This window comes from Rana temporaria, chromosome 4 (assembly GCF_905171775.1).
Source record: "Rana temporaria chromosome 4, aRanTem1.1, whole genome shotgun sequence".
Lineage (NCBI taxonomy): Eukaryota > Metazoa > Chordata > Amphibia > Anura > Ranidae > Rana > Rana temporaria.
In genome coordinates, this window is record NC_053492.1 from 434459418 (window position 1) to 434483065 (window position 23648).

At 45.2% G+C, this 23648-nt stretch overlaps 1 protein-coding gene across 1 annotated transcript in view; it reads left to right on the forward strand.

Annotated features, from left to right (window-relative positions):
* PTPN14 (protein tyrosine phosphatase non-receptor type 14) overlaps positions 1-19751 on the forward strand; it is a 151469-nt gene extending 131718 nt beyond the window's left edge. Inside the window, exons 14-19 of the mRNA XM_040351453.1 lie at positions 3765-3908; positions 7918-8136; positions 9952-10080; positions 17366-17600; positions 17683-17846; positions 19357-19751. Coding sequence (XP_040207387.1) covers positions 3765-3908; positions 7918-8136; positions 9952-10080; positions 17366-17600; positions 17683-17846; positions 19357-19485 — 1020 coding nt within the window. The 3' untranslated portion in view covers positions 19486-19751. The remainder of the gene's footprint in view (positions 1-3764; positions 3909-7917; positions 8137-9951; positions 10081-17365; positions 17601-17682; positions 17847-19356) is intronic.
* The last annotated feature ends 3897 nt before the right edge of the window (positions 19752-23648 follow it).

Sequence of the window (23648 nt, forward strand, 5' to 3'; positions counted from 1 at the left end):
GTGCATTGCGGTAAATGACGTCGCAAGGACGTCATTTGCTTCAAAGTGAACGTGAATGGCGTCCAGCGCCATTCACGATTCACTTACGCAAACAACGTAAATTTCAAATTTCGCGACGCGGGAACGACGGGTATACTTTAGCATTGGCTGCCCCTGCTAGAGAAGGGGCAGTCTTACGCAAAAAACCGACGTACGCAAACGACGTAAACTGCGTACGCAGGGCTCGCGTAGGGTAGTGAATCGGCGTTAGTATGCAATTTGCATACTATACGCTGACCACTACCGGAACTACTATGGTTACGCAGGCGCAATTGCTCTTTGAATCAGGGCCAAGGTTTTTAAAACCTTTTTAGAGGCCAATTCACCTTTTTTTGTGAATTGCCACAATGCACAAGTGTGAGTCTAGCCATAGGCCCCATTCACACTAGGCGTTCCTGCAGAAGTTTTTGGAAGTGTTTCAGTGCATTGCACATAGGGCAGTCATGTGTGATAAACACGCCAAAGATCTATCAAATGTTGCCACTGAGCCAGGTGCCATCCTTCCAATGATGCCAACGATGAGGCACTATTCCTCCCCAATGACACCAGCTATAGGGCACAATTCCTCCCACTGACACAATGAAGGGACACAATTCCTCTCAATGATGCCAGTGATGGGGCACTATTCCTCCCCAATGACACCAGCTATAGGGCACAATTCCTCCCACTGACACAATGAAGGGACACAATTCCTCCCAATGATGCCAGTGATGGGGCACTATTTCTCCCCAATGACACCAGCTATGGGGCACAAATACTTCCACTAAAACAAATGGTGTGGCATTATTTTTTCCCTGCTGACGTTGGGACCTTTTTTACTCTCAATGGCCGCAGTTCGGCCCCTCTAAAGTCCAAGGACCGCAAACTGGCCCATTGTTTAGAATGTTTGGAGACCCCTGCTATAGAGTGTCAACTGAGTGACAGCGCTGAGTCTTCTGGACCTGCTGACCTTACATCTAAGATGGCGGCACCCAGCAACAGTCTCTGGGTTTTTGAATGTTTTCACCAGTGCGGATTTTTCAGGTGAATAGCATTTATACACTACATTGAATGCAAAGAAAAAAAAATTGGATCCGGATGGACATTGACTGCAGATCTAAATTTATGGGAAGGTTTTTGTTTAAAGCTTAATTCCAGGTATGCATATATTTGCATAGTTACATTGGTATAGTTTGCCCAAAATGAAGTCTGCACATGTCATACGTGGAAGATCCCTGAGGAAGCTGGAAATCGCTGCAGTGGTCACTGCTAGCTTCTGAGTCCTGTGCCGAGCAACTGTCCTGCTGCTCAGTGGACACTCAGTGGAGGTTACTTGCTCAGCATGGGTGCCCTTCGAAGAACGCTTTGCATTTTGAATGCAAAACATTCTATGATTGGATGAGGTGGGGTGGTGATGTCGAGATCTCCACTTTGTCCAATCAGAGAATGCCTTGCATTCATTGAGAGAATGCAAAGGGTTCTCTGAATGATTCCTGTACTGAGCTAAGCAGAAGGGCGGCCACTTGGGATGGGAACTGGAAATTACTGGAACAGCGGTGCCTACTATAGTGATTTCCAGATTCCACATGGATCTTCCAGGGATGGCACATGCATACTTACGTTTGGTTGAAGTTGGACCAATGTAACCTTCCAAAAATATGCAGAATTATAATTCATCTTTATATAAATGGTCTGGCGATGGGATTTCTTTTACCATTCTATTATAACTAAGAAAAAAGTTTCGGCTGTACATACTTTAAAGCGGTATTAAAATCAGAATCAAAAATGTATTATATTGCAGCTTTCCAGTTGTTTGATGTGATTGCTGCATTGGTTTTCTTTTTTTTGGCTGTTTTGACCTTGGGATCTGGACAATAACACACCACCTGTATTCGAGTGTCCCCACTCTGGATAAAGGAGCACAAGGGGGCACAGCAGACAGCAGCATTGCCAGTTTTGGGGGAGGAGAATGTTGGATGTACTACACAAATTGAAGCCAGATTCCAACTCGCACATTAAATCCTTGTGTTTTTTTTTATAAAGATACCTATACTTACCTGCTCCGTGCAATCGTTTTGCACAGAGCTGCCCTAATCCTTCTCTTTTGGGGTGCCCTGCCGGCGTTACAGACCCCTTCCCTTCATTGGGTGCCCCCGCGGAAAACCACTTTCCCTGGGGGCACCCTTGCAAGCTCGTTCCGGAGACCTACTACTGTATCCATTGAAACAGACAGCGGGACTCGGCCCCACCCCCACTCCCATGTCACAGGATTTGATTGATGGCAGCGGGAGCCAATCTGCTATCAATCTGTCTAATGAGGAGAGAGACCGCCACTGGAGCTGCTCTGCTCATGCACATCGCTGGATCGGGCTCAGGTAAAAAAAAAGGGGGGTTCTGGGGAGCTGCAGTACAGAAGGTTTTTCACCCAAAAACATAAAACGCATTAAAGCGGAGGTTCACCCTAAAACAATTATATACCATCCAATCCAGCATACTTGCGTCAGCTACAGTATGCTGTTTTTTTTTGTTTTTTTTCCGCTGTACTTACCGTTTAATCGTTAATTTTCTTTTCAAACTCCCGTGGGGAATAGGCGTTCCTATGAAGAGGCGTAGATGATTGACGTGCGGCTATGGCACGTCACGCGTTCCGAAAAAAGCCTAACTAGACTCGGCTATATACGGCGCCTGCACAGTCAGCTCCTAGTCTGTGCGCAGGCTTTGTATAGCGCCGTGAAGAGCCGAGTCCTAGTCCTGCTATTTTCGGAACGCGTGACGCATCTTAGCCGCACGTCAATCATCTACGCCTCTTCATAGGAACGCCTATTCCCCGCGGGAGGAAGAAAAGAAAATGAACGATTAAACGGTAAGTACAGCGAAAAAATAAAAACAAGCATACTGTAGCTGACGCAAGTATGCTGCATGTAATGGTACATAGATGTTTTTTTAGGGTGAACCTCCGCTTTAAGGTGAAAAACCTTGAGGCTTTACAACCACTTTACAGCAAAATGTTTTTTTCTTTGGGATAAAGGTTTTACGTGAATTAATAAAAGGGGATCATTGTAAGCACCCCTGTTGGTGGGTAAATGGTTTGTCTCTACGCTCTAACTGCTACATGTGCAGGAGAGCTTGTTCTGTAGAAAAACAGACTTACTGGCTGGATCATCAGATGAGAAAAAAGGGGAAAAAAGCCTACAAAAGAAAACTAATGCAGCCATCACATCAAAGGATTGGTTTAATACTGCTTTAATGTCAGGCGCAAACCTTGAAATCTCCCATCACCTGAATGTTCCTATTTATGGATTGCATATACATCAATCTCCCACCCCTATGCTCCTGGGAACAATGCAAACTGTTGGGAAAGTCAAACCTGCCAACAAAAAAAGGTGCCCAGAGGATGATTGGCCCCAGATCTATAAAGGTACCTTGATAATTTGCCACCCTTCTCATCATATCTGTTATCTTTATACACTTACAGTAATTAATTGTTTTTTATTTTAATCAAGTTTTACTTTAGGCTTCCTGGCCCTTCCTGAGCCTTTTTTTATTATTTTTTTGAGTGAAAATATTCTAAAAGGAAGTTGTAAATAAGTTTTTTTTTTTTTATATCATTTTCTAAGTGTTCTGCTTTGAATCATCTGCGCCAGCACTACTTGGCTTGGCGTTTTGTTGATTTTAGGATTAGAAACATTCCAATATTTGCTGGCACGGCTGACAAAAGATGAAAACATGTCTTTTCTTGCCAAAAGAATTTACAAAAGCAGGAGATGGCAGCCTTGGAAACTCAGAAGAGACCCTTGATGTTGGCAGCGCTGAATGGACTGTCTGTTTCCAGAATTCCTTTGCCCGAGGACAGGCAGAATGACACTGTGATGGTGCCAGTCGATGAGAGGGTAAGACTGTTTTCTCTTCAGCTTTGTCTGTCTGCTCTGAATACAAAGGGAAATGTGTGTGAATTTAACCTCTGACTCCGAACGTTCACCTTGTTTGTGTGCCGATTTGTTGGACGGCTGGGGCCAACTGCTCACCCAGGCACATGAGTAGGACAGTTTAAAATAAAAAGCATCTTCCCCATTTAGACAACCATTTGCCTGCTTTAGGCCTCATGCATATGAGTGTTTTGGCTCGTTGGCATCAAATTCTGGCATTTTTGGACACCTCAGGTGATGGCAGCCTCTCCTAGACTGAAATACATGGTGGCTGGACGTTGCACCAAGCGGTGCTCACATTTTGGGCTATATACGTTTCAGGGACTTCTGTCCTAAGCACAGAGATCCTGCATTCAGGGCATGCATCTGTAAACGCATACGGCCCTAGACGCAAGTACCCCACACTACAGCATCCAGCTGCCTCGTATTTCAGCCTGTCATTGTTTTAGATAGGCTGCTGGCAGTGGGGCTGGATGCTGCAACCGTCCCTCTCGGGCACCGAAAAATGCTGGGATTTGATGTTGACACGTCAAACCACTCTTGTATATAAATGGAAGAAGAGGAATTATGGACAGCCGCACTCCAATGAAAAGTAAAAAGGTTGTGCCTTTTTATTCTAGTAAAGAACACTACAAAAGCAAAAAAACAGCAAACAGTGGGGTAATAGAGCTGACGCGTTTCACATTGATGAACAATGCTTAGTCATAGCTATGACTTAGGCCCGGTACACACGGGCAAACATGTACGATGAAACCGGTCCGTCGGACCGTTTTCACCGTACATGCCTGCCAGAGGGCTTCTGTACGATGGCTGTACTAACCATCGTACAGAAGTCCGCGCGTAAACAATACGCGGGGCGTGTCCGCGACGATGGCGGGCCTGCCATTTAAAGGCTTCCACGCATGCGTCAAAGTCATTCGGCGCATGCGAGGGACGGCGGGCGCTCGGACATGTACGGTAGGTCTGTACTGACGACCGTACATGTCCGAGCGGGCAGGATTCCAGCGGACGGTTTTAAAACACGTCCAGGAATATTTGTCTGCTGGGAAAAGGCCCGGCGGGCAAATGTATGCTGGAATTCGGCCCGCTCGCGCCTACACACGACCGAACATGTATGCTGAAACTGGTCGTGTGTACGGGGCCTAAGCATTGTTCATCAATGTGAAACGCGTCAACTCTATTACCCCACTGTTTGCTGTTTTTTTTGCTTTTGTAGTGTTCTTTACTAAAATAAAAGGCATAACCTTTTTACTTTTCATTGGAGTGCGGCTGTCCATAATTCCTCTTCTTCCATTTATGCTCTGTGCATTGCCTGCACCCACCGGGTTTTGAGCTATCCATTTACCACTGAGGTGCATTCATCTGGAGCGGCGGTTTTCCCTTGCTCTTGTATAAAACACCTGCACTATGGGGTTGATTTACTAAAACTGGAGAGCTTTCATTTTTTTTTTGTCAAAGCTCAATACATTCCTCCTTCTGAATGGACATCATATGACGTCCTTTTAAAAGGCCCCACACAATGGCGTGATCTGCCCCCAGCTGTGTCTACTGGATCAGTGTACCAGTTCGCTGCCAGTACCATGTGACCAATCGCAGCAGATCACATGGCAGTTGTAAACAATGGATGGCTTCCTTTCATGCCATCCATTGTGTGCAATTGTGTTGCTAGCTGTGATTGGTCAATGTGATCACATAGTACAGACGGGTCCAATCACAGCCCATCTATACCATGTGATTAGCCTTGGCCAATCACAGCTAACCACATCCGTAAAATGCTTGCTTATAGCAATGAAATTCACTGCTATAAGCAATCACGTGTGAAAAAAGTAAAAAACAAATCCCGATCATTTACCCAGAGTAGTACAATGGTACTATGGTAACCTTGTATTGCTCTGGTCACAGTGTAAAAAAAAAATGTTAGAAAAAAAAATTGTAATACATTTTTTTTTTTATTTCTCCTATGGGTCACAAGAGCGCAATTCGTTTTGCACTTTTGTGACCCATTTTCAGCAGAGAGCGATCTGAAGTCCGCTGTCTGCTGACATCATTGGAATCAGTCCAGGTATCATGACAATGAAGTCTGGATATGCCTGGTGCCTGGACTGATGCCTGTCTCAGCCTCTCGGCGAGACACCAAGACAGTCGCTTCCTGCCCCTCCACAGCTCAGCGCTCTAATGAGCGTGGAGGAGCAGAGCAGGAGAGCTGCTGATTGTCAATCAGCAGCTCTCCTCTCGGGGAGCTGAGAGAACCGAGCCATCGGCGGTGTTGGATCGCTCAGTTCTCAGTGCACAAACTCCGGGGGACAGATGCAACATCGGACTCATGCTGCACCCACCTAGGTAAGTATGAATATGGGGAAAAAAGGCAAACCCATATTTCTCCTTAATTGTCCAGAAAATTATGACAAAAAAATAACCACTTCAAAAAAACTCTCCATGCCTCTTACTAAATACCTTGGACTGTCTTCTTTCCAAAAGGGGGATATTTGTACTGTCTTGGCATTTTCGAGCCTCAAGAAATGAGATGAGTCGTCCTTACATCAGGATTGATCAATTTTCAGATATATACCATAGTTTGTGAAATCCTATAACTTTACTACATACTTAATATACACTGATTTGGGTACATTTTGGCCCAAATTTATGAACAATTTTTTATTTGCAAAATTCTTGAACAGAAAAACGTGTGTGTGTGTGTGTGTGTGTGTGTGTGTGTGGTGTTTTTTTTTTTTTTTTTACCAACATTTTCAGTCATTTTTTTTATTTATTTCTTTTTTTCACATGACCAGGAAGCATCAATTAACTACCAGAGCGCTTAACAGCAATGTGGTAGTTTATTGAGAACTACAAGCCGACTGTTGGTCGTTGTAGACCATTCACAGAACACTGTATAATGATTGGTATTGGTCCCTTTAAGATAAACTCCTATGTAAAGTGACATATTATCTTGCTTCAGGGACATATAAAAAAGGGGATAAATTTGCCACCAATAGTGTAGTAGTATTTTGATAAAACCACTTTATGCAAAAACCTCACTCACATATGGGTAAAACCAATACACCTTTCATACAGTGATTTCTCAGTAATACACCCTTACTTACGGTCTGTGATCTTTAGGCTCCGCCCTACGTGTTACGTCACGGTCACATGACTTCATCAGGGGAAAGAGCCTTAAAGCGGATCTCCACTCTAAAGTGGAGTCCCGCTGATCGGCACCCTCCCCCCTCCGGTGTCACATTTGACACCTTTCAGGGGGGAGGGGGGTGCAGATACCTGTCTACAGACAGGTATCTGCACCCACTTCCGGCCCTACGATACGGGCAAAAGATGGGTTTTTTCTCTGCTTCCCGTCCGTCCCCCGTTGTATGCTGGGAACACTCGGCTCCCAGCACACAGCGGGAGCCAATCGGCGGGCGCAGCGCGACTCGCGCATGCGCCGTAGGGAACCGGGCAGTGAAGCCGAAGCGCTTCACTTCCTGGTTCCCTCACCGTGGATGGAGGGGGGAGCAGCAGGGTGACGAGCGATCGCTCGTCATCTGCTGCGATCGGCGCTGGACTCCAGGACAGGTAAGTGTCCTTATATTAAAAGTCAGCAGCTGCAGTATTTGTAGCTGCTGGCTTTTAATATATTTTTTTAGTGGCACATCCGCTTTAAGTGCAGAGATGGTGATGCTGAAAACTAATACAGCAACCACATTTAAGGGATGGTGAGCTGCAATATAATAGTTTTTTTTGGGGGGGGGGGGTTAAGTACACTTTGAACTTGCAGGCTTGTGAAGTACATCAGTGAGGTCTCGGACTGTTTGTGTACAAGTTACATTACCCACTCACTTGAGGTACCTCAGCAATGTCATGGACTCCTAGTTATTGTATTATTCCTCAAGGACTCTATACAGCAATTTATCGTTTAACTGGATAAGCTGTGTCATTCTTACTATCTGAATAATCATGCTTTGTGGTCTATTATTTTCAGTGTAAGGCCTTGAGGAGGAAGCTGGAGGAGGGGATGGTGTTTACAGAATATGAACAGATTCCAAAGAGAAAGGCGGATGGCGTTTTCACCACAGCTGCATTACCTGAAAATGTAGAACGCAACAGAGTACGTGAAGTTCTTCCTTATGAGGAAAACCGTGTAGAGCTCGTTCCCACCAAAGAAAACCACACCGGCTACATCAACGCATCACATATAAAGGTAACATAAGGTATATTTGATGTGGATGTGTGTGTATAGGCTGACTCTGTGGGGTTGACTTGCTATAGCTGGACAGTGCAAAATCTGCTGCAGCTCTGCATAGAAACCAATCGGCTTCCAGGTTTTTGTCAAAGCTTTATTGAACAAGCTGAAGTTGGAAGCTGATTGACTGCCATACACAGCTGCACCAGATTGCGCACACTCCGGTTTTAGAAAAAAATCAACTCCAGTTCTGCATACATTCACAAGGCGGTCCTATTCTGAATGGAATGAGTAGACATTGTGATTTAGGTTGTTGACATTTATTGGCTCTTGGAATCTTCTTCAGCCAGTAAGTGATGCCACCCTAACCACAAACTTCCACTTTGTTAATGGCTAACACAGTACTCTGCTGCTGCTTCCAGTGAGATAATATAATCTCCTCTGAAGTATCTGAATGTTGTGGTACCTTCCACACTGAAATATAATGCCAAAAAAGTATTTAAAGCGGTCCTCCACCCTAAAGTGGAGTCCCGCTGATCGGAACCCTCCCCCCCTCCGGTGTCACATTTGACACCTTTCAGGGGGGAGGGGGGTGCAGACACCTGTCTAAAGACAGGTATTTGCACCCACTTCCGGCCACACGCTACGGGCGAAAGACGGGCATTCCGTCACATCCCGTCTGTCGCCCGTTGTGTGCTGGGAACACTCGGCTCCCAGCACACAGCGTGTGAGCCAATCGGCGGGCGCAGCGCGACTCGCGCATGCGCCGTAGGGAACCGGGCAGTGAAGCCGCAGCGCTTCACTTCCTGGTTCCCTCACCGTGGATGGAGGGGGGAGCAGCAGGGTGACGAGCGATCGGCTCATCCTCTGCTGCGATCACCGCTGGACTCCAGGACAGGTAAGTGTCCTTATATTAAAAGTCAGCAGCTGCAGTATTTGTAGCTGCTAGCTTTTAATATATTGTTTTAGTGGCACATCCGCTTTAAGTTTTTTTTTAATGCTATAATTGTATCAGGCAATTACAATATTAAAGAAAAGCACAATACTATCTTTAGGCAGAAGTGGCCTCTACAGTGTTTTAGTGGGTTTGTTAGTGTTGGTTTTCTGTGTTTTAGTTGGATTGCTTTTGTACTTTAGAAGGTTAAAGATGAATTCTGGGTCTAGTTTTCTGATTGGACAAGGTGGAGAGGGAGAGCAGTGATGCTCTCAACTTCATCCAGTTAAAGAACAAAATGCATTCATTCAGGAAAATGCAAAGCAATGAATGGTGCCCATATTGAGCGGCCGACCTTCTGTGTTCACAATGCAACTTTGAAGCAAGTGGGGATCACTGGAGTAGTGGTGTTACTTCAGTAAATTCCAGCCCCTAGGGGCATTGGCCAGGTATGGTATTTAGATCGTTAAGTTGGTCCGTCCGTACTGGACCAACGTAACTATGTGAAAATGCACCATAGCTGAAATTGTTCTTTAACCACTTCCAGCCCGCGCTATAGCGCAGGCTTAATTTGCAAACATCAGAATTAAAATTCACTTGGTAACTCCAACCAAAGATATTTAGAGTTTTGGATGGTTGGGAAATAGTAGAACCCCTGTCTGTTTTCACTGTTATCTAGGGAAAAAAGTCAGGGTTGTGAAGGGCAGTAAAAACATGACAGAGACTCTAACCCCCTTCCTTTCTCTATCCAGAATAAAATTCTATTTTGGCTTACATTGGACTATAAGGTTTTGTATCTGTGGCACTCAGGAACTCATATAAAACGTAACACACATTTTATTCTTGAGGTGTGATAAACGCTGTGCAGACTCCTAATTTCCATGTCTTGTGTTACACAGGCTGTGGTAGGTGATAGAGAATGGCACTACATCGCCACCCAGGGTCCTCTACCTCAAACCTTCCATGATTTCTGGCAGATGGTGTGGGAGCAGGGAGTGAATGTCATCGCCATGGTGACTGCTGAAGATGTAAGTGCTTTTGTCTTATCTTTAGGTGTATGTCCACAATTCATTTATTTTTTTCTTCTGTGTGAGCAACATTTTGTTTTAGCAATGCAATCCTATGACATCATGTCCAGTAGAGGTGCAACCAATGGAAATGTTGGTGCCAAAGCCAAAAATTTAGGATGCATTTGGGAAAAACAGAAAATGACAGTTAAAATTTTTTGTTTTTGTTTTTAATTAACCACTTAAAGGTGTTGTAAAGGTAAAAAAAAATTCCCTAAATGGCTTCCTTTACCTTAGTGCAATCCTCCTTCACTTACCTCATCCTTCCATTTTGCTTTTAAATGTCCTTATTTCTTCTGAGAAATCCTCACTTCCTGTTCTTCTGTCTGTAACTCCACACAGTAATGTGAGGCTTTCTCCCTGGTGTGGAGAAAGCCTCTTGAGGGGGGAGGGGGCGAGCAGGAGTGTCAGGACACTTTTTACTTTGCAGATAGATAAAGGAGCTGTGTGTTAGTGAGCGTCCTGACACTCCAGCTCGCCCCCTCCCCCCCTCAAGAGGCTTTCTCCACACCAGGGAGAAAGCCTTGCATTACTGTGTGTAGTTACAGACAGAAGAACAGGAAGTGAGGATTTCTCAGAAGAAATAAGGACATTTAAAAGCAAAATGGAAGGATGAGGTAAGTGAAGGAGGACTGCACTAAGGTAAAGGAAGCTATTTAGGGGGGGGGGGGGAAAAAATTCCTTTACAACTCGGGCCTATTTTTTCAGATTTGGGGGTAGATTCAAATACATTGGAGTATCTATCCGCGCGGCGTAACGTATCTCAGATACGTTACACCGCCGTAATTTAGGGCGCAAGTTCCGTATTCAGAAAGAACTTGCGCCCTATGTTACGGCGGCGTAACGTATGTGGTCCGGCTTAAGCCCCCGTAATTCAAATGTGGATGGTGTGGGCGTGTATTATATAAATTTACTGTGACTCCACGTATTTGACGTATTTTGAAAAAATCCCTGTGCGCATGCTCGAAATTCCGCTGCAAATCGTCATTGCTTTCGACGTGAACATAAATTACGTCCAGCCCTATTCGCGAACGTTGTAAAATTTTCAAAATTCGAGGCGGGAACGACGTCCATACTTAACATAGGATACGCCTCATATAGCAGGGGATACGCCGAAAAAAGCCTTATGGAAACGACGTAAAAAAATGCGCCAGGCCGGACGTTTGTGAATCGGCGTAACTGCCTAATTTGCGTATTCCTTGCGTAAATATTTACGGAAGCGCCACCGAGCGGCCAGCCTAAATATGCAGCCTAAGATACGACGCCTACGCCGGTCGGATCTTGGGGAAATCTATGCATAACTGATTCTATGAATCGGTCGCATAGATACGACCGGCCGGACTCAGAGATACGACGTCGTAACTCCATTGTGAATCTACCCCTTGGTGTTTACAAGTTAAAATCTTTTTTTATATATATGTGTGTGTGTGTGTGTGTGTGTATGTATGTATGTATGTATGTGTGTGTGTATGTGTATGTGTGTATATATATATATATATATATATATATATATATATATATATATATATATATATATATATATATATATATATATAATATAAAATGGCAGTTGTTGCAATAATTTATGTCACATCGGACTTGCGAACGTTTTTTTTTTTTTTATTAAAAATAGACAACAGTAAAGTTGGCTCAATTTTTTTTTTATACATTGTGAAAGATAAGCAGACACAGAGTAAATTGATACCCAACATGTCACGCTTCAAAATTGTGCCCGCTTGTGGAATGGCGACAAACTTCGACCCATAAAAATCTCTCACAAGCTATGATTAAGCACTAGTTAATAGTGCGAAACGCGTCAGCTGTTTTACCCCTGTGTCGTGTGCTGTGACTTGTAGTGCATCTTTTTCTTTTTTTTTTTTTTTAAATAAAGACAACCATCAAGGTTTTTCTCTTTTCCACTTGCAATACCTCACATGTATGATTTGAACACGTTTTTATATGCGTGTGCGACTTGCATATGTGTTCACTTAATTTTGACACTATCCTTTAAAAAAAAAGCATGACAGGACCTCTTAAAGGGGTTGTGAATGTTTGTTTTTTTATTTTCTAAATTGGTTCCTTTAAGCTAGTGCATTGTTGGTTCACTTACTTTTTCCTTCGATTTCCCTTCTAAATGTTTTTTTTCTTTGTCTGAATTTCTCTCTTCCTGTTCCTCCTCGGTAAGCTTTCCACCATCATCTGAGCGGTGGTTAGTCAGCCAGTTCAACTTACTGAACAGCTTACTGAGGAGGAACAGAAAGTGAGAATTTCAGACAAAGAAAAAAACATTTAGAAGGGAAATTGAAGGAAAAGGTAAGTGAACCAACAATGCACTAGCTTAAAGGAACCAATTTAGAAAATAAAAAAACAAACCTTTACAACCCCTTTATATGTGAGATCTGGTGTCAAAAAGACCTCAGATCTAACATTTACACTAAAATGCGATAAAAAAAAAAAAAACTGATATGTCATTTAAAAAAAATAAAAATAAAACTCCCCCTTAAGACTATTGGGTGTAAACAATGTTTGATGTCGCTTCTGCCATCCAATGGTGTGGAGCCTAGCGGGGGCCATCTTTCCCTCCCGAGCGAGGGCCACGATTGCCTCCGCTGCAAACGACGGCTCTGGTAAGCAACGGAGACTACCAGAGCAAGACGGGAGGCCCCTCTCCCACCCCTGGTAAAAGTGATCTTGTGGCGAATCCACCGCTGAGATCACTTTTATCTGAAAGAGGACCGCCCGCTGATGAAGAGGATACTGGGGTTATGGCAACTAGCTGCTGTCATAACAACGGTATTCCACTTTAAACAGCTGATGTACAACTACGGCGGACGGTCATTAAGTAGTTAATATCATAAGGTGATTCCCTGCACAGTAAAAGCCACCATAGCAGATACAACATGCCCCCCCCCCCCCCCCCCCCCCCCCCCGGCCTTTGGTGCTTCTCCTGCGATCAGGGAGCTGCTGAATAAAACCAGCGGTGGTTTACCATAGAGCTGACTGCGGACTAGATGGGTCCCCGCCCATCCCTATGTCCCTCGGAGACCGGTAGCGACGTTATGACATCCCTTCCAGCACTGGCAGATTTAAACACTGCCTTTTTTATCTCTGGCTTTTCAGCATGGAGAAGAGATGTGTGGTCTTGTAGAAAAAGGGGACCTGTCATGCCCTATTCCTATTACAAGGGATGTTTACATAAAAACTTTTACATATCCCTTACATAAAGCTGGGAGCGGCCTCTTGCAGTCCCAGTAAAGCAGAGCTGGAGTGTGAGAGGAAGAAGCAGCACAAGACGCTAATCGGTTTATGTGCTGTCAGGTGCATGCAGATAGGAGGAGAGAGCAGAGTGACATATGAGCTCATCACTGTGCTGCTTCTTCTTTCACCGTTCAATCACAGACTGGAGAGGGTCCAGGGTGACTTGAGCTTAAAGGAAGAGGGTTACATGGTGCTGGGCATCAGACTGAGGACATCTAGTTGTAGAAAAAAGTCCTAAGGGGGTAAAACCCGGAATAAAGCATCAAAAAGTTTTTTTTTGTTTTTTTTATCTTTTAATGGTCTATTCATTTTTATGTTGTTTTTGGCTTGTGTTGGGCTGTAATGTTATATGAGCAGACGCTTTGCTTTTCAGCTTCAAAGGTTCTAATCTTCTAATCTTTTTGTGGAATTCTTCTTGACATTAGAGGGCGATGTCCAAACACAACAATCCCATCTCTGCTCCGGCCCCAAGTTTTGTTTCCTGCTGCAGTTATGTCACTTGTGTCACGGTGCCGGCTGGTGGTGGTCGGCATCACATTTCACAACCCTTATCGCCTGTGACGGCACCACGGCGCTCACTGCTTCTTTCATGGAGAGCCAAGTTAAACAGTTTGTGCTTTCCATGCAGCTTGGGGTGGGGTCTGCAGGAATTGTTGTACCAGTACTGTGGTCTACATGTCACCAGCCTCTCAGGATTCATAGCAGGGCTACCATCGTCACGTCCCTTGTGTCTCTGGCTTCATATGCTCTATATTTACCGTATTTATCGGGGTATTGCGCACTCCGGCGTATATCGCGCACCCCTAAAGTGGACCCGCATTCCTGTAAAAAAAAAAATAGATTTTAGTACTTAGTTTTGGTGTCTTGCGCGGCGTCCATCGGCGGCCTCGTCGGGTCCTTCTGCGGCTTCGGTGGTGTCCTCCTCGTCGGGTCCGGCGTCCTCCTGCGGTGTCTTCCCCGCTCGATCCCCGCTTCCCGCGCTGAGTCTGAACTACTGCGCCGGCATATACCAAGCGCAGTACACTCGTGTATAGTCGGGCAGGCTCGGCTCCTCTCGCGGTCACGTCCTGTGCGTCCTGTACGTCCAGGACGTGACTGCGAGAGGAGCCGAGCCTGCCCGACTATACACGAGTGTACTGCGCTCGGTATATGCCGGCGCAGTAGTTCAAACTCGGCGCGGGTATCGGCATATATCGCGCACCCACGATTTTGCCCTGAATTTCAGGGCAAAAAAGTGCGCGGTATACGCTGATAAATACGGTAGTTTATTGTTCTTTTGTACTAGCAAGTATGCTTTTTCATAATGCAAGTGATGTTTCCGATATTGCATGTAAAGCCAAAACTTTGTAGATAGAATCGGAAAAGATTAAAACCCCTTTTGTGTAATGTTTTTTGCTGCTCCGTGTCCCACTGGGGGGGGGGGGGATTTCCCCATTTCCTGTCTTGGAAATGCAATGGGAAATTATAGTGGATGTAAACCCAATTCATGAAATTTGAGCTGGGCACATATATCTGCAGTGTTTTGTTATTTCTCTTCAAAGAGCTGTGTCCCATAGCTCTCTCCTGACCCGTTCCTCTGTTATCAGCCTGATAACTCCTGACACATTCTCGGGCACTTTAGACAAAAGCAGCCTGAATCTTCAGTCTGGGGAGGTTGTTAAAATAGATTAGCAAGGAGCAGGTCACATTACAAAACACCTCTGAGAGTCTCTGCCTATGATGTGAGGGGGTGTGTGCCTTTCCTCCAATCAGTAATTTTTGCTATCTTGGCTGTATGCCCAGACATCACACTCTGTGTTAACCATGAAGAGAGAATTTCCTAACACAATCTCAACTTTATAAACAGTATATAAATGTGAAGACAGCAGATATGTATGTAAAACTTATTTAGGGAGATTTGGTTCATCCCTGTGTATCATCTAAAGCTGTTCACTTCACTGGGTGTATGGAGAGTTTACATCCACTTTAAAAAAAAAATTTTTTAAAGCCAGCAGCTACAAACTGCAGCTGCTGACCATTATGGACACTTACCTGTCCAGCGCGCCCGCAATGTCAGCAGCCGAGGACAAGCAATCGCTTGTCCCTCGGCTGCACCCGCCACCATCCTCGGTGAGGGAATTGGGAAGTGAAGCGTTACGGCTTCACTGCCCGTTTCCCTACTGCACATGCGCGAGTAGCACGGCGCACCGTCACTAGAGGTTGACCGATATATCGGCCGATATTTGGCCGTTTTGGAGAAATCGTCATCTGCCGATTTTCATCCAAATTGGGCTGATATTTAACATGCCCGCTAGCGGTGCCACGGATCCGGAGCTAGGCCGAAGCCGCGGCCTTTCCTGATGCTGTGACCGCGGGGGCAATCCGCAGATCCGCGGAATACCTCTGCGGTCACAGCATCTTGGTACACCAAGCGCGGCGGCCCTCCTCTCTGTTTACACCCACAGAGGAGGAGAGGCCCGCGCCCGTGGGACACATACCACTTTCTCTGGTGTTTGTACTACGGGGGGTGGGGGGGGGGGTCTGTACTGAGGAGGGGGGGTGTCTATACTGAAGGGAGACGCTATTTGCCAGTGCCAATTAGTGCCACTTGCCGTCCAGTGCCATCTGCCAATGCCACCTGCCAGTGCCAATACCAGTGCCACCATCCAGTGCCAATTAGCGCCACCTTCCATCCAGTGCCATCTGCCAATGCCACCTGCCAGTGCCACCATCCAGTGCCAATTAGTGCCACCTTCCATCCAGTGCCACCTGCCAGTGCCTACCAGTGCCAACCAGTGCCATCTGCCAGTGCTAACTATTGCCAGTTAGTGCCACCTGCCAGTCAGTGCCAATCTGTGCCACTTGCCAGTGTCACCTGTTAGTGCCACCTGCCAGTGCCATCTGCCAGTGTCAATTAGTGCCACCTGCCAATCAGTGCCATCTGCTAGTACCATCTTTCAGTGCCATCCAGTGCAACCTGTCAGTGCCAATTAAGTGCCACCTGCCAATCGGTGCCTTCTGCTAGTGCCATCTTTCAGTGCCAATTAGTGCCATCCAGTGCCACCAAAAAAAAAAATCTGCCTAAAATATCGGCCGCAAAAATCGGCATCATATATCGGCCATCGGCCGCCCCGATTTCTAAATATCAGCATCGGCCAGAGAAAAACCCATATCGGTCTACCTCTAACCGTCACTGGTTCCCCGCTCTCTCCTGGGAACAGTGCATTTCCCAGAAGACAGCGGGGGTGCGGATAGGGGCGTGACTCCCGCACGAGTCTGTTCCCGAAAGTGGGTGCAAATACCTGTCTTAGAAAGGTGCCAAATGTGACACCAGAGGGGGGAGGGTTCCGAAAAGCGGAATACAGCACTCTGTGCAGGCCAGTCAAGTTCCTCCACCCCCAAACTTTCATTCATGTTTTTTTTTTTTTTGTTTTTTTTATGGACCATGCTTTGTGCACTGGTCCAAATCATTCAGTGGAGTGGGATTATGGTGTGGGGTTGTTTTTCAGGGGTTGGGCTTGGCCCCTTAGTTCCAGTGAAGGGAACTCTTACGGCATCGGCATACCAAGATATTTTGGACAATTTCATGCCCCCAACTTTGTGGGAAGGGTTTGGGGACGGCCCCTTCCTATTCCAACATGGATGCGCACCAGTGTACAAAGCACGTCCATAAAGACATGGATGAGTGCTTTTCGGGTGGTATCTTTACTTCCTCGTCTAGAGACACAAGAACTTGAAGGAATTTTCTTCAAAGTACACAACTGTGACCAGAACTAGTGTCCCCGTTGGAATATTTTCCTCTATTCCTGTGCTGGCGACATTTAAAAAATTCAGATTTTCCTACCTGGTGATGAGGGTCACCAGGACAAATAGAGGGCAAATCTCCCCAGTACAAGCATAGACCGCAATACAACCTTGACAAAGGGCCTTCTCTACTGCATATGATACACCATAATCCTTTATTGATTGGCTATTTATGGCTGATGACCAATATTGATCTCCTCTACAGGAGGAAGGACGAGCCAAGAATCACCGTTACTGGCCTAAGTTGGGATCCAGGCATAACTCGGCTACGTATGGAAAATTCAAAGTGACCACCAACTTTCGCACAGATTCCGGCTGCTATGCGACGACTGGGCTGAAGATCAAACACCTTATGTCTGGGCAAGAGAGAACCGTGTGGCATTTGCAGTTTACTGACTGGCCAGATCACGGCTGTCCTGAAGAGGTCCAAGGATTTTTATGTAAGATTTAATAAACAATAACTATTGGCAGTTCCCAGCCTTGTTTTTGCTGTTTTTAATAATTTATTTTCGCATTCTATAGCGTATCTGGAAGAGATCCAGTCAGTCCGTCGCCACGCTAACAGCATGCTGGACAGTAGCAGCCACTGCAATCCTCCAGTATTGGTTCATTGTAGCGCTGGTGTTGGAAGAACTGGAGTGGTCATCCTGACCGAGCTGATGATGCGCTGCTTGGAAAACAATGAGGTAAGTAGGCCCTTCAATTCATTAGAACCACACTATGCATTCCATGTGAAATGAAGGTACTGTTATTCATGCCAAGAATTCTTATAGCAACAGTTGAGTGCCAAGGGCCTGGCAACAAGATCTATCCCAACCTCCAGGGTCTACCTCGACTCCTCACAGCTTTTCTGAATTATCACAGTGGATCCCTTTAAGATGAACTCTAGGAAAGCAGCTAAACACAGTTGAATGATGTATTTGTGGCCTGACTGGCCTGCCAAAGGTTTTTTAATTCTGTTCAGCCAGTTATGTGATCCAAGAACACCTGTCGGACATCATAGTCTTGTGCTAGATCTCTACTGCAGTGGCAACACAGTTTGCTCCAGAAGGACCCTCGGCCTGATGGTGGCCTACTTAAAGCGGAGCTCCACCCTAAAGTGGAACTTGCGCTCATCGGAACCCTCCCCCCCTCCCGTGTCACATTTGACACCTTTCAGGGGGTGCAGGCCAGATACCTGTCTAAAGACAGGTATTTGCACCCACTTCCGGCCACGCAGTCTGCGGGCAGGACGTCAGATCCCGTCCCCTCCGTTGTGTTCTGGGAAACACTCGGCTCCCAGAACACAGCGGGGACCAGTGAGCACGGCGCAGCGCGACTCGCGCATCTGCCGTAGGGAACCGGGCAGTGAAGCCGCAATGCTTCACTTCCTGGTTCCCTCACCGAGGATGGCGGTGGGGGCAGCAGAGTGACGAGCGATCATTCGTCCTCTGCTGACGACGTCGCTGGACTCCAGGACAGGTAAGTGTCCTAATATTAAAAGTCAGCAGCTGCAGTATTTGTAGCTGCTGGCTTTTAATATTTTTTTTTTTCGGCGGAGATCCGCTTTAAAGGTTGTGTCGTTTGTCCAGTTACTTTTTTTTACTGCCTGTTGTCTCCCGATATACGGCCTGTGTGTACAGGGCTTAAGTTTGTATTGTAATGTTAATCCTGATGCAGATTGCAAACAAAGTACAGTGGAACCTCGGATTACCAGCATAATCCGTTCCAGGAGAATGCTCGTAATCCAAAGTACTCGCATATCAAAGCGAGTTTCCCCATTTAAGTCAATGGAAACTAAAATAATTTGTTCTGCATTGACTTCAATGGCATGCAATACCAGAGGCGGGGGGGGACGGAGAGCCTTGGAAATGGCCGGAAAGGCCCAAGGACAGTTCGGCTGACCTTGGCAAACCTCAGAAAAACTCAGTTCCCGAGCCTTTCCGTGCATTTCCGAACGGCTGCGATCGGCGCCATTCGGCCCCCCCCCCCCCCCCCCACCTCAGGCCAAACGCGGTACTGCCCACCGCTTTGGCCTGAATCCTGCTCGTATTACAAGGCAGCACTCGCAAACCAGGTTAGGATATTTTAAAATCCAGCGCTCGTATTGCAAATGCTCGTTAACTGCGTTACTCGCAATCCGAGGTTCCACCGTAGCTGATTTTCTAATGGATTCTTGTGTCTGACTGCTCTGGTTATTTTTTTTTCCTCCAACAGAAAATTGAAATCCCAGTGATGCTCAATTATCTCCGGGAACAAAGAATGTTCATGATCCAGACCATCGCACAGTACAACTTTGTCTATCAAGTTCTCATCCAGTTCCTTGAAAGCTCAAGACTCATTTAAATTTTAACCCCATTTTTTTTTTTTTTTTGTATCCTTAAAACATCTTGGAGAAGTCCCAGGTGGAAACATCCTTCCAAGAGTTTAAGACCTCTCATGTAGAAGGCAACTTTTATCTTATTTTTTTTTAATAAGTTATTTTTCTGTATTTATGTAAAAAGGTGAACCGTACACTGAACCACACTTTATGCTGTAAAATGCTGCCTTGTTTTTTTTTTTTGAATGTTTAACTCAAAATTCTCACTTTTATATTTTAAAGCAATAAAATATTATATAAAAAAAAAAAACACACACTGGCTAGGTGGGGATAGAAAAAAAATATATATACATTTTTCTTTGTATTACAGAATTTAATTTTTTTTTTTTTTTTTTTTTTTCGTGAGGAACCTTTTTATATGTGGGTATAGATTTTTTTTTTTTTTCTAGACAAATAAGGATCATCCTCCAAAAAAATGTATATATATATAACAGGCACCTTATTTAGAACAGTTATCTAGATACATCTTGGTTCATTTGCATATATTTGCATATGCACATGGCTGTTCATGTACAAAGTGAGTATTGGTAAATATGGTGAACCTTTGAATACCCAATCGGCTGTACAGGACACAAGATAGGGATCCATAGACTCTGGACTATAGGCTGCTACCCTCAGGTCATTGGACACTGGGAAACTCTTGAGGACACGCCCCTGGGCTTTTCCCTGTTTTCCTACCCCACTCCATGAGTCTTCAGTCTTTTGCTAGTGTCCTTAGGTGATGGACCTCTTCTCTCTCACGCTTAGTTTACCTATTTTATTATTATAGGTTTTTATTTCTCTTCGGATTCTAATACAACAATAGAAACTGTTCATCCGGATCGATGCACTTTTATTAAAACCTTGTGAGGCCGTAGCTGGGCACCATGGCATGGGAGGATGGCCTGTAATGTTACTTTGGGTGCAATTGATCGTTTTAAATTTATACATAATAATAAAAAAAAAAAAATTATTACCATAAATAAAAGTGCTCAAGTGCAAAACGTGTCGTAAAACCTGGTGGTCCCCAAGGGATTCCTTAATTTGCAGGGATTTTCCCTCACTCTCTGTTTTTGCCAAGGGACAGGAAATGAAGGTAAATCTCCCCAACCCGACACAGATGTTAAAAAATAAACTGACAGGAGTTGTAACTAGGGGTGCACCGAATGGAAATTTAGGTGCCAAACCAAAAATGCAGGATAGTCCCAAAAATTACAGTTTAAAAAAAATATTTTTTATATATATATAATATAAAATTGTATTTGACTTTTTAATTAATATCATCAATTTAAATTAATATGAATTTATTGTTGGCCATTATTGGCGCCTTTTTAGTGCAAGAAAAGCTCAAGGAAAATGCAGTGTCTGTCCATCTCTTGTATCATGTCTGCAATCGTACTTAAAGCGGGGGTTCACCCGGAATTTTTTTTTTAACATTAGATTGAGGCTAATTACGGGAAGCACAATCAGTGTTTTTTTTTTAAATCGCATTGATTACCGTTTTAGAAATAGATGTTCTCCGCCACTTCCGGGTATGGTCCTCGGGACTGGGCATTCCTATTTGACAGCCTTCTAAACGTCGCATACAGCGCGTCACGAGTTGCCGAAAGTAGCCGAACGTCGGTGTGGCTCTATACGGCGCCTGCGCACCGACGTTCGGCTACTTTCGGCAACTCGTGACGCGCTGTATGCGACGGTCGGAAGGCTGTCAATCAAATAGGAACGCCCAGTCCCGAAGACCATACCCGGAAGCCGCGGAGAACATCTATCTCTAAAACGGTAAGTACTGCATTGATTTAAAAAAAACACCCGATTGTGCTTCCCGTAATTAGCCTCAATCTAATGTTAAAAATTTGTTTTTCGGGTGAACCCCCGCTTTAAACACACTGCTAATGGTATTGGCAACATTTCCATTTGGTGCACCTCTAGCAGACATGACCCAGGAGATGGATAACCAGAGACTGCAGACATGATGCTAGAGATCAACTCAGCCTGGCCAGTGCCCGTAGGGTGCAGCCTTGCCAGTGTCTGGATCAGAGCGGCGATCTCCCGCTGTGTCACAGAGCTGGATTGGAATGTCCCGCCTCCTGTGATCACGTCACACTGATTCAATGTCCCGCCTCCTGTGATCACGTCACACTGATTCAATGTCCCGCCTCCTGTGATCACGTCACACTGATTCAATGTCCCGCCTCCTGTGATCACGTCACACTAATTCAATGTCCTGATATTGGATCAGTCAGTGTACCGTCTTATCACAGGAGGAGGGACATTGTTACGCCTGGAGAATTCAGCTCCCTGACACGGGAGGAAGGGAGGACAGGACAGGACCTTGAGTTGCCAGGATGACGCTCCGCTCCTCCTTTTTGGTAACTTTCCTTCTGTCGGGCCACCCGCCGAAAACACAGTTTTCAGGAGATATTTCGATGCACCACTACTTCCTCCCTTACTCTATCCAAAATGAAAAAGAAAGTTTTGCCTATAATTCCACTTTAACATGATCTTGTACCTCCTTGTGTGTCGCCACCTCCACCAGTGCAAAGCGCTTACCAAAGGTGTTCACCTCCATATAACAAACACCCCACGGGCTCCACAGCAACAGCCTGGCTCTCCAATGGATGGCACTCCATACACCTTATGGCTCCCAATATGTCACCACTAAAGGAACACTTGCAAAGTAACTCAAACCATGGCCCAAAATCTTCCACATAACGGGATTTATTAAAATGGAGGGTACCGGTACTCACAAACAATCATAAGTAATAACCTAAAACAGCATCGTCCTAATATTTTATGAATTTATTTGCACTTGAGCACTTTTCATAAGAATTTATATTTTAGAGAGCGCCCCATTCTGAAGCTTCCTTCCAACTACTGTACTTTGTATATTATTTTATATATACTGTGATTCTTTACTTGCCAAATATGCTGCAGAAATCTCTATCCACTGAGTCTGGCTGCGGCCATTTTAACTGTGGGCAGCTGAAGCTGCTGTCTGTTCACTTCCTGGATTTACACAGAGGCACAGCTCTCATTGGCCCAATTATCACTCATCTTCCCTTTCTTCCTGGCACATTCTCAGCTGTGTATGATGTCATAAGCCTAGGCTAGTGACCAGACAAGAAACAGGAAGTGGTCTGTATAAGGGATTTACTGGCAGAAAAAAAAAAAATTACTATACAAAGTTGAAACAAGAAGGGCAGAAGATTTAATAGATGGAAAGATGAAAAAATGACTCAAGTTCCGCTTGAATTAATGTTTCTTCAGGCACTGGATTCTGCTTGGGCACTCACCTAATCATGGTGCAATGCCAGTCGTTATCCGAAGGGTTCTATAAAGGGCCGTGGTCCATTCCTATGGAGCCCAGACCCTGCAGACCCCTTTGGATATATGCCCACCCTGACTGAATATTCCCAATCATATGCTAGGAAAAATCTGAGATTCACCTTATTCACTTACTTTGCTATGTGACCGGCCTTCACTTCTTCAATAAGTCAACCCCATTGAGTCCTAATGCCCAGCATGTTCTCTATAGAACTTGTAGAGTCTTATAACAACTTTGTCTCTCTCTTTGGATTATGTATATAGTTCATCAAGCCAAAAACAAACTTGGTACTGTACAGGTAGCCAGTGCCATGGGACCTTTCTAACGAACAAGAGATTTCAACATACACCAGAGTGCCGTCATCCCTCAATCTCACTCTGTACTGGGGGGTGGTGGGGGGATTAGTGTCGGGTCCTGGACAGGATGACTAACCAGATCCGGATTAAAGTTTTTAGCTTAACTTTTATTTGAAATCCGCTGAATACATTTTGGGTGCAGATGGGGCCCGTTCACACTTTGCGGTGATTGGCCGTTTCCCACACTGGATAAACACAGGTCACCACTGGGGTATGTGGAAAATTATTGTTTTCTATGTTCCTCATTCACACCACAAGGAATGATGTGTGGGAAAAAGCAGCATGTCTCTATTTTATCGCAGCACACTGGATGGCACTGCATGTCGGCACATTGCACCCCACTGCTGCGTGGGAAAAGAACGCCTTATCTGCCTGATGGAGCTCACACTGGCCGCTAACAGGCTGGTAAAATGCCTTGTTTTACTGTGCGGGATGGCCTGAGCTAGCCCCTGCAGGTTGTTTTCTTTAG